Genomic DNA, 11,031 nt, shown 5'->3' on the forward strand with positions numbered 1-11,031 from the left:
TTATATTATAATCGAAGTATTTAAGGAATGATATACTAGTTGTTTCTACAATTTAAATATATGGATTTAGTATAGTTTATCAATGAACTTCGTGTTCTCGACACTACACTAATTGGTAACTTGTTATTATTTAGTGTATTGCACATTCGTATGAATCCAAAACTTGGAATTATGTTTGCAAGTATTTTTAGAATCATAGTTTAAGGAAGTAGACTTGTGAAACTTGTTTCGTATTCGGAATTAGATTCAGGACCGATTCCTGGAGAGAATCGATCACTGGACCGATTCTGACTATGTTTGACTTGTTTATACATTTTAGATATGTCTGTTATCTTCAGTTTTCTACAAATATCGAGATGTACGCAAGTTAAACTTGGAATGTTCATCAGTGTTGACATAGTGATTTGAACATGTGCTAAATATCTTATTGTTCAACGTTCCTGAAAGTTGATATATTAATAAAGTACATGGATTTGTGGTAGATAATCTATGAGAGAAATCAGTTTATTAGTTGGAACACAATTGGCATTTGCTAATTTCAGAAATAAATATATATTGTATATCTTAAGGATTTTTCGAAATTAGTAGATCTTGTTTCTGAACAAGCCTTGGTCATATAACACTATAAATAGAAGAGTCATGTAATATTACTAATGCATCCCTTGAAAACACATTTTGATTGACTGTGAGGAAATCCAACTTGTTAAGAGGTAATAGTAATATAATTAGGTGAAAAGCTTGCGCTGTCTTCGTTTAAAGTCTTCATTAGGGTTAAGAAGCCTTTAACAGTACCGTCGGTGAGAAACTAGATCATATTATGCCTTTTTCTTCTGATATAAGGCCACTCAAGCTTATTTGAGGATTGACTAGAACAAATCTAAGTGGTTCTAGGTCTGTTGATAGAACTGTTGATCAATTATTATTAATAAATTTTTTTGTGTGTTGATCATTAGTGGAATTAAGTTGTTTGCAACGGTTATTTTGAAGATCGAAATTAGTCGTATAGTTGGGTTTAGCGGGTTGGGTCTGGCAATGGGGCTAGTCCGACTAGCTGAGTTCGGATAAGCTTGTATCCAATTTTGGCGTATAAAGAAAAAACTTAAAAGTTGAAAAACGCAAGGTGACGCAATTTAGTTAAATAAGAGGTATTAATTAGTTTTCTATAATTCCGGCGTGTAATTTTTTGCCTGACATGTTTGAGAATCCATTCTCATTCTCGATCACACTCTATATGACTTATATCTGACTCATCCTACATAACGAGGTGACACTGTATAATGCAAGGATTTCGAATCCGATTTTATGCAAACTCTTTAACTTAACCCATGTGCATGTAACATTTTTATCTTCACCATTGATTTAATTTGGATTATTTCCTAGCTGATTTTGGAATACAAGGAAAACTGACATGTTAAAATGAGCTCGTGGGCTAGAGTTTTAATTATGGGCCTGCATAGATTTTGGTGTAGAACCATGGGAAATTGGAAAATATAAAGAAGAAATTTTACTTTGGATTACACCCAGGGGTAGATTTTTCTTACACTTGTTAATTGTTATACCCAAGGAACTCAAAGAAGTGTGCAACAGGATTTTTGTAACTACCCACTGAATTTTTCATTTTGGTTTGCTATTTGGAGTGTTAAGGGGTTGGAAGCTTTTGAAATGTAGAGTGGAAGTAAGTTAACGTTTTGAAGAGAGATAACTTTACTTACGACCTTGAATATGTGTAATGTCATCGTAAAAAGAATGGAAGATTGTCGGTTTGAGTATACGAAAATGTCGAGGTCTTCGTGTAGAACTTAACTTAGCTTTCATATTAAGGTTAGGAAAAGTAGTTCAAGATACTAAATATGATGGCGTCCATTAACTTCTTCTTTTTCATGTGTAAATTTCTATGCTATGCTTCAAAAATATAAAATAAAATATGCTTATTAATGGTTAAAAAGAATAGTGGAGCTTCTAAGTACTTCTTGAATGGAACCATCACTTGAGACTTTTTAATTAGATCAGTAGTAGCTTTTGCCCTTTTTGGTCGGATAAGAAGCCATCTTGTTGATTCCACAAATCCCTTCGGAATTTCCAGTGTTTCTCTTCATCCTAATATATCCCTTTTCTCCCCACTTTGGTCCCCAAGAGTTCTTCACGAATGTAGTCTAACCCTCCCTTATCTGATCCGTACCCAACAGCAGTCACTCCATGATCTAATTCTGTACCACAAGCTCCATTATATACCCCCTGCACGACAAATTCAGTCTCACATTTATACTCAATTATTTTGATTTCTATGTCCTTGCATGATATCAACTCTAGTAAGTACATATATGGTGGGTTGGTATACTACCCCGCTATAGAATTGGAAATCTCTACCAGAGGCTTCAATAGCAACACTAAGAGGCTGACGTGAGAGTGCATTTAATAAGCTTTGTTCATCGTTCTCTGGCACATCTTTGTAACCACTGATCGTTACTACTTCCATCTACTCCTGATCAAGAATTAACCATGCAAATTCAAACACAACACGACTTCATGAAAACAATTACAAAAGAAAAAGAAAAAAAAACGTAGGACATGTTCTATTTTACCTTCTTTCTTTTGCATGTTCCTTCCTCCATGAGATACGGGTAATCTTCTTCTTTATGCAGACCACCATGAAAAGCTATGAATATGAAAGCTAAGTCCATCAATCCTCCTTTACAACCGTTGTTGAAGGGTTTATCACAATCTATCAAGTGTTGCTCAGACAATGAAGTCAGATTTCCTGTTACAATTTGATTTATGCCTTCTACAGCTGCCACGGTAGAAAATGCCCTGCAACTCCCTGCATAATACTACGAAGTGATCAAACAATGGCCTATCTGTAGAGTTAGTGAAAGAGAGATGCATGATTGATACATACCACAACCACCTTGGTCCTTGACATGAGTTACAGCACCTTTTTCCCTCCAATCTATAGATTTTGGTAGATCAGCAATATCTCGAGGAGACGAGGGTGATTCTGTTCTCTTCCTTGGGATCTGATTATTAATTTTGAGTCCAAGACACTTCTCCTTGAACTCTTGATGACTCAAGTCCGCAAATTCATTCAACCCAAGCCAATAAGTACTATCTGTCAACTTATTTCTCTCATCTATATGCTTCAAATTGTCTTTAAATACTTCAAACCTATGCACCTTTTCTTCAATGCTTCTATATGCTTTACCATGTTTAGACATCCATGATTCAAACCGATCAATGAGTTTGTCTATGGATGTCAAGTCATCTGATGAATAACCAACAATCGAAAAATCACGAGCAAGGGTGCAGCACACCAATAGAAGTGACAATGATAGAAAAAGGAAACTACATGGTTTAGAAAGTGGTAACCACAAAGTCGCCATTCAGTCTTTCTTTGTAGGAGTAGAATTAGTCGAAGTAAACGAATAATGGATGAAGTAAAGCCAAGAAGAAATGGGTGTCTGTCTATATTTGTCTCCGTTCCAAGAATGCATAGTTACTTTTCAATAGAACATTTTGTGGGTAGATTTGTAGAATACTGAATCTTTAAGATTGGTTCTTAATTTGCAAAATCTTTAACTCTAAGCATATATTTATCTCCTGGATTATTGGAGCCCCTACTAACATGCTTACATATCCGGCTATGTATTATGTAACTATCTAGTTTATTAATTATTACCTACTAGTTTCATTTTAAAAACAATGAATCTGAAATCAAGTTAAAAAATGGTCCAGCGATTTATCTTTGACCGAGCCGATTGATTTTCAACGCGGTGGATGGAGAAGGAACCCGAGGAAGTGTGCAGGAGAATTTTTGTAACTACCAACTGACATTTTTTTATTATTAGTTGACTTGACTTGGTATGCCAGCTAGAGGGGTTGGAAATGTCAGAAGTGTAGAGAGGAAGTTTTGAAGAGAGAAAACTATATAAACGATCTTGAAAATGTGTAATGTCATCATACAAAGAAAGAAAGAAAGATGAAAATGAGGAATGCAAGGAAAGAATGGAAGATTGAGTACGCGAAAGAATGGAAGATTGAGTACGCGAAAACGTCGAGGTCTTCGTGTAGGACTTGCAGGAAATTTATTAAGAAGGAGGTGTTAAGGTTAGGGAAAGTAATTCCAGCTACTAAATATGATGGCCTTATGACGGTAATAATAAAATCCACCTTAACTTTTTTTTAATGTAAATTTTTATGCCTTTTGATGGTTATATCCGATACATTTGTCTTCTTCTTAATGATCAGAAGTGGAACCATGCGCAATGCATTCTGAAGAAACCAAACAAGATCAGTTCGTAAGAAGTTTCACTAACTAATTGGCTCATTAGTTTTAGTTTTGGGTGTACTTTTTACAGCCTAATGATTTCGCTTGCTTGCTTGATTCCATGTTATTTTGTTATGCGGACACAGCCTTGATGACGTTGAAGGAATAGATTTGCTACGGTGGGAAGATCAAAAAAGGATGACAAGATATGTGCAAACTGGTGTATTCTTCAATACGACTACAGTTGGTGCAAATGAACGCAGTATTGAGGTTTCACAGACTTCTCGTGCTATTTGCAAGTTGTGCAACAAGAAGATTACAGAAGGAGAGGTTTGCTTATTTGTTTGTTATTATTTTTTGGTTCGGGGTGTAATCTTGTCGTGTTCCTTTGATATCAATACTATTTTTCATTTTGTTGTTTAGATTCGTATTTCAACCAAGCCTGGTGGAGAAGGCGCCAGTACTCTGGCTTGGCACCATGCATACTGCTATATGGAATGGTCTCACTCTACAAATGTAGAGAATTTGTCAGGTTGGAATAGCCTCACACTTGCAAATCAGCGAGATGTTCATGCCTATGCCAATAAGGGCCCTTTCACTGGCAATAGAGGTATGATGGTCTTGGTGTGTGGGAGATGAACATTATTTCAAGGCTTCATTCTTTGCAACCCCCCTCTAACCAAGTTATTTTCTTTCAGATTTATTGGTCGAGTTGCAAGGGGATGAAGAAGTACCACAAAAGCCTCTCAAAGGCGGGGTTAAGCGGAAAAGAAGTGTTAGCAGAACCGAAAAGTCAAAAATCAATAAATCTGAGTGGGGTGATTCTTACCAGGCGGCATATGAAAGCTATACAAGTTCAGAGATTCAAATCCAAAACTCTTCTGCTCTGGAAAGTGAGCTTGAGGCTCAGAATAAAGCATTATGGGCTATAAAAAACAACTTGAAAGAGCAAGTAACTATTTCAGAGATGCGAAAGATGCTTGAAGCAAATGATCAACATTCAGCTGGATCAGAACTTGATTTAAGAGAAATTTGGTAAATCTTTTAAAATTATTTGGTGGTATTTCTAATTTCGTCTCCGCGCCATCTTTTTGTGACTGTTTCACTAGCTGCACTAGTATACTAGTTTCAGACTTAATGCCTTCAAATTTTGCAAGACAAAGATTAAGAAGTTCAGCTCATAAATAGTAGTGTTCTGTTCGGTTCTGCCAGCATAATCTCCTAGGCATTTGTACATGACATTTTTAACAAAATCTTCTTATCTTGTTAAGTGCGGACGGAATGCTGTTTGGACCACCCGGTAGCTGCCCCATTTGTTCTGGCTCGCTTCGTTACTCAGGCGCTGCATACCGTTGTCATGGTTATGTGTCAGAATGGACCAAGTGTTCTTACTCGACTAATGAACCTATACGTCTAAAGGGGGAGTGGAGAATTCCACAAGAATCAAGCAATGAATATCTTTGCAAGGTATGTAAATCACTGTTTCATGTCAAATATTTGTTTATACTAGCTGTTAGATTGTAACAGCTCTTGATATACATGATTTTGACTCTAGTGGTTCAACTCGCAAAAGGGATGCAGATCAGTTCGGATTCTACCCACAGATTTTTCTAACCAAGCTTCAGGAAGTCAGTCTGCATTCAAAGGTCTGAAAGTAGCACTTGTCGGAGTTTCAGAGGATTCCATGGTAGGATTTTCCTATTTATTCAATAAAATGTGTTACTCTTTAATCTTGCCAGTGCTTTGACTGAAATATTCATTTGTCACACTTTTATAGAGAGAATGGAAGAGTATTAGCTGTATATTCCAGTATCTTTTGGATACTCCTGTATATTTTGCATTAGATGTAAATATTTACTTACTTTCTTTAAAGAGATATGTTGCTTATGTTAGGATATGGGAGATAATCTTTTGTAAGTTAACTCCTTTATATAGGAGTTCTCATTGACAATGAAAGACAGACGATTCTTGTCTCGTCTGGTTTCATTCTTGGTTTTCTATATACAATCTCGTCTTGTGTTTACCTTCATGGTATCCTGAGTCCGGTTTTAGATATGCCAGACGATCTAATCACATCTTCTTCTTCTTCTAAGAATCATTCTTCTATATATACTTTAGCCTCAAACGATGGACCGGGAACTATCATCACTCATGTAGTTCTTAAAGGATCGAATTATGAAGAATGGGCTAAAGGGTTTCGTATCTCTCTTGGCGCAAAACGAAAACTTAGCTTCATCAATGGTAAAGTCTCCAAACCTTCTGTTGATTCCTCGGATTTGGATGATTGGTGGACTGTCAACTACATGATTATTGCCTGGATCTTTAATATGATTGATCCAACTCTTCGTTCTTCAATTTCTTATCGTGATACTGCTTTCGACTTATGGGAAGATATTAGACTTCGCTTTTCTATAGGGAATGGAATCAAAATATTTCAACTCAAATCTGATGTTGCTAGTTGCAAACAAAAAGATGGAGAATCCATTCAAGATTATTACGGGAAGATGAAGAAACTCTGGGATGACATCAATGATTTTGATGCCTTGCCTTCTTGTCAATGCTCTGGCTGCACTTGCGATTTGAATGTGACTCTCAGAACTCGGCGTAATAACGATCAGGTACGTGAACTTTTAATGGGTCTCGTACCCTATTACGCTAATGTTCGTTCTAGTATTTTGGGCACCGATCCACTTCCGTCTCTACATGCGGTATATTCTCGTCTCATCCAAGAGGAGGAGGTCAAATCATATACTGAACAACGGGAGGATACAGCTACTCCAATGGCTTTTCACGCACATAAGCCACAAGGATCAAAAACCGGGGGGGGCAAACCTCCATTAAAGTGTACTTATTGTGGTCACAATGGACATCTTGAAGATCGTTGTTGGGAGAAGCATGGTTATCCAGATGGTCGCCAGCCAAGACGTCCACCTGCGACTCAGTACAAAAACGATTCTTCATCTGTCCGTAACTCTTCATCTGCCAAGGCGAATGCTGTTGTTAGTGAGATATCAGCAACTACGAATCACGTTCGTCTAACTGGTAAGAATGGTCGTATCTGGATTGTCGACACCGGAGCGTCCAATCATGTTTGTTGCGATGACACCTTGTTTGAGTCTTGTCGTGATATTAGTCCTATTCAAGTTGGTTTGCCTAATGGTGTAAGTATACAGGCAATCAAAATTGGGACCGTAAGGTTGAATGATTCTCTTGTATTGCATAATGTGTTGTATGTTCCAAAATTCACTTGCAATCTCATCTCTGTGTCTCAATTTCTGTCCTCATCACATGCTAACCATGCACAGAAGGATCTGTTAAGTGTTCAATTCACTAACTCTGAATGTGTTATACAGGACCATACTCTGAGGACGAAGATTGGTATGGGTAAGCTCACTGATGGGCTTTATTGCTTGATAACGGGGGAACCAGCTCGTGTTAATGTTGTGCTGAAGAAAGTTGTTGCGGAATTATGGCACAAACGACTTGGCTATCCTTCTATTCAAGTATTGAAGTCTCTCCCTCAAGTTGGTCGTATCGATAGTGATTTAGATTTTCATGCTTGTGAAGTTTGTCATAGAGCCAAGCAAACTCGTACTTCTTTTCCACTAAGTGATAATAAGGCAGTCGATTTATTTCAGTTAATTCACTGCGATGTTTGGGGTCCTTATCGTGCAAATCGCGCTTGTAACTCAAGATATTTTTTGACTATTGTAGACGATTTTTCTAGATGTGTTTGGGTGTATTTGATGAAAACTAAAGATGAGGTGCCTATCTTGTTAACAAATTTTTTTGCGATGATTGAATGTCAGTTTACACAAAAGGTTAAGATTTTGCGCAGTGACAATGGAACTGAGTTCAAAGGTCTTTTTCCTTATTTTCGAAAGAATGGTATTGTTCATCAAACTTCCTGCGTTAAGACACCACAGAAAAATGCAAGGGTAGAAAGGAAGCATCGTCATATTCTTAATGTTGCTCGTGCACTACGATTTCAGGCTTGTTTGCCAATCGATTTTTGGGGTGAATGTGTTCTAACTGCTGCATATCTGATTAATAGAACTCCTTCTCGTGTTCTTAAGTTCAAAATACCGCATGATATTCTATATGGCTCGGCTCCTACTCTTAATTCTCTTCGAGTCTTTGGCTGCCTTTGTTATGCAAAAAATCTTGGTCCCTGCGATAAATTTGACAGTCGCAGTCGTCGATGTTTATTTCTCGGCTATCCGTTTGGAAAGAACGCATGGCATCTATTTGATCTAGACACAGGTCAGTATTTTCAGTCTCGAGATGTGGAGTTCATTGAAGACGTTTTTCCATTAGCTGATAAGAATGAGCTTCTGCGACTGCATTCTTTGTATCTTGATGAGACTGCTGGCACTATATCTAGGGATATGTCTGCAGATCCTTTTGAAGCAGATTATAATGTGTTACCAGTTTCTGGTGATTCTTCTTCCACTGCTGCTACTGACGCACTTCCACAGACTAGTTTAGGAAGTTCACAATATGTCCAGGATGCTGCCCCAGATCTACAGGACGTTGCACAAGACTCTGTACACATCACAGACAATGATATTGTACAAGTACTTCATCCGCCAGAATCTGTTGTATGTGATACACGTTCTGTTGAAGAAGATTCTAATTTGGTGTTACCTGATGCTTCTTCACCTGTTGTACCTATAGCTGGTACAAATGATATTCCTACAGTGACTACAGATAGTGAACCTCATCACCATCTAGCCACAGATGAGGCTCTTGGGCGCGGAAAACGTACAAGGTTTGAGAATATACGTCACAGGGATTTTGTAAGTTTGCAGGGTGTTTCAAAACAAGCTAACACAACATTGGTTCCCCCTGAAGCTTCGCCTGTACCAATCAAGACCTCAGGTACTCCCTATCCTATAACTCATTTCGTGAATTATGATGTTTTTTCTGCTGCCCATCGTACTTTTGTTGCAGCCATTTCGAAAGATGTTGAACCCAAATCTTTTAAGGAGGCTATGGCTGATCCCAGATGGCGTAAAGCAATGGAGGAAGAGATTGCTGCTCTAATCTCCAACGGAACATGGACTATTGAAGATATGCCCCTTAACAAACATGTAATTGGCTGCATGTGGGTCTTCCGAATTAAGCGAAGATCTGATGGCTCCGTTGAGCGATACAAAGCCAGATTAGTTGTTCTTGGCAACCATCAAAAGGAAGGAATTGACTTCACAGACACTTTTGCTCCTACAGTAAAAATGGTTACTGTACGAACTCTTCTTGCGATTACTGTAATCAACAACTGGGAGTTAGTTCAGATGGATGTCCACAATGCGTTTCTTCATGGCGATTTATATGAAGAAGTATTTATGCGACTTCCTCCTGGGTTCGGTAATGGATTTTCTGGAAAAGTCTGTCGACTTCGTAAGTCTTTGTATGGTTTACGACAGGCTCCCCGGTGTTGGTATGCAAAGCTGGCAACCGCTTTGCGTACTTATGGTTTCTCTACAAGTGCCTCAGATCACTCGTTATTTCTCTATCGCAGAAGAAATATTATTATGTATATTCTAGTATATGTGGATGATCTTGTTATTACTGGCAACAACAAGGCTGCCATTTGCGAGTTTCAAGCATATCTCAGTAGATGCTTTCATATGAAGGATTTGGGCAAATTAAAATATTTTCTTGGTATTGAGGTAGCTAGAAGCTCTAAAGGCATTTTCCTTTGCCAACGTAAATATGTGCTAGACATCTTGACAGAAACAGGTCTTCTCGGATCCAAACCAGCTAGTGTTCCAATGAAGGAGAATCATAGGCTAGCTCTTGCTTCAGACACGCTTATGCCTGATCCTGCTCGTTATCGACGATTGGTGGGGAGACTAATTTATTTGAATATTACACGACCTGATATATGTTACTCTGTTCATACTTTGTCTCAGTTTATGCAACATCCAACTCAATCTCATTGGGATGCTGCACTTCGAGTTGTGCGTTATTTGAAATCTAGCCCTGGGCAAGGTATTTTACTTCGAGCTGATTCCAAATTAGTTCTTGAGGCCTATTATGATGCAGATTGGGCTAGTTGTCCAATAAGTCGCCGTTCTCTCACGGCCCATTTTATTTTTCTCGGCGGTTCTCCTATATCCTGGAAAACGAAGAAACAAACCACAGTGTCTCGTTCTTCAGCCGAAGCAGAATATCGTGCTTTGGCCTCCATAACTTGTGAGATTATATGGTTAAAAGGATTGCTCCGAAATTTTGGGATCGGACATCTAAAACCAGTTTTAATTCATTGTGATAATCAAGCTGCCTTACACATTGCTAATAATCCCGTCTTTCATGAGCGTACAAAGCATATTGAGATAGACTGTCATTTTGTGCGTGATGAAATTCTTCGAGGTACTATCGTTCCATCCTATATTCATACTACATCTCAGCTAGCTGATATTCTGACTAAAGCTTTGGGACATCAGCAGTTTCAAAATCTTCTTCTCAAGATGGGCATTTCGACTCTCCATGCTCCAACTTGAGGGAGGGTATTAGCTGTATATTCCAGTATCTTTTGGATACTCCTGTATCTTTTGGATACTCCTGTATATTTTGCATTAGATGTAAATATTTACTTACTTTCTTTAAAGAGATATGTTGCTTATGTTAGGATATGGGAGATAATCTTTTGTAAGTTAACTCCTTTATATAGGAGTTCTCATTGACAATGAAAGACAGACGATTCTTGTCTCGTCTGGTTTCATTCTTGGTTTTCTATATACAATCTCGTCTTGTGTTTACCTTCA

The 11,031-nt window shown here is 38.0% G+C and overlaps 1 protein-coding gene and 1 pseudogene across 3 annotated transcripts; one reads left to right on the plus strand and one right to left on the minus strand.

The window, feature by feature from the left end:
• Window positions 1-1,819: 1,819 nt before the first annotated feature.
• On the minus strand, window positions 1,820-3,426 carry LOC113306970 (annotated as a pseudogene).
• A 548-nt stretch (window positions 3,427-3,974) lies between these two features.
• LOC113306921 (poly [ADP-ribose] polymerase 1-like) lies at window positions 3,975-8,087 on the plus strand. Of its 3 annotated transcripts, XM_026555835.1 has the most exons (8): window positions 3,975-4,147; window positions 4,243-4,292; window positions 4,408-4,591; window positions 4,685-4,871; window positions 4,960-5,296; window positions 5,533-5,728; window positions 5,817-7,303; window positions 7,615-8,087. In XM_026555835.1, exons 1-7 carry the CDS (start codon window positions 3,980-3,982, stop codon window positions 6,006-6,008), a joined length of 1,314 nt encoding a protein of 437 aa, XP_026411620.1. In that variant the 5' UTR covers window positions 3,975-3,979; the 3' UTR covers window positions 6,009-7,303; window positions 7,615-8,087. The 3 variants fall into 3 exon arrangements, with proteins under 3 accessions (XP_026411620.1, XP_026411622.1, XP_026411623.1); XM_026555837.1 differs by lacking the exon at window positions 7,615-8,087 and having other exon boundaries at window positions 5,835-6,133; XM_026555838.1 differs by lacking the exon at window positions 7,615-8,087 and having other exon boundaries at window positions 5,843-5,987.
• Window positions 8,088-11,031: the final 2,944 nt, after the last annotated feature.

The sequence above is a fragment of the Papaver somniferum genome, chromosome 8, assembly GCF_003573695.1.
Source record: "Papaver somniferum cultivar HN1 chromosome 8, ASM357369v1, whole genome shotgun sequence".
In the NCBI taxonomy this organism is placed as follows: domain Eukaryota; kingdom Viridiplantae; phylum Streptophyta; class Magnoliopsida; order Ranunculales; family Papaveraceae; genus Papaver; species Papaver somniferum.

Bases quoted from the DNA above. Each gene is read 5' to 3' on its own strand.
- LOC113306921 (XM_026555835.1), top strand. From the start codon at position 3,980: ATGAGGAATGCAAGGAAAGAATGGAAGATTGAGTACGCGAAAGAATGG. The intron at 4,148-4,242 runs GTAATAATAAAA...CTTAATGATCAG, and splicing joins AATATGATGGCCTTATGACG to AAGTGGAACCATGCGCAATG. The intron at 4,872-4,959 runs GTATGATGGTCT...ATTTTCTTTCAG, and splicing joins CCCTTTCACTGGCAATAGAG to ATTTATTGGTCGAGTTGCAA.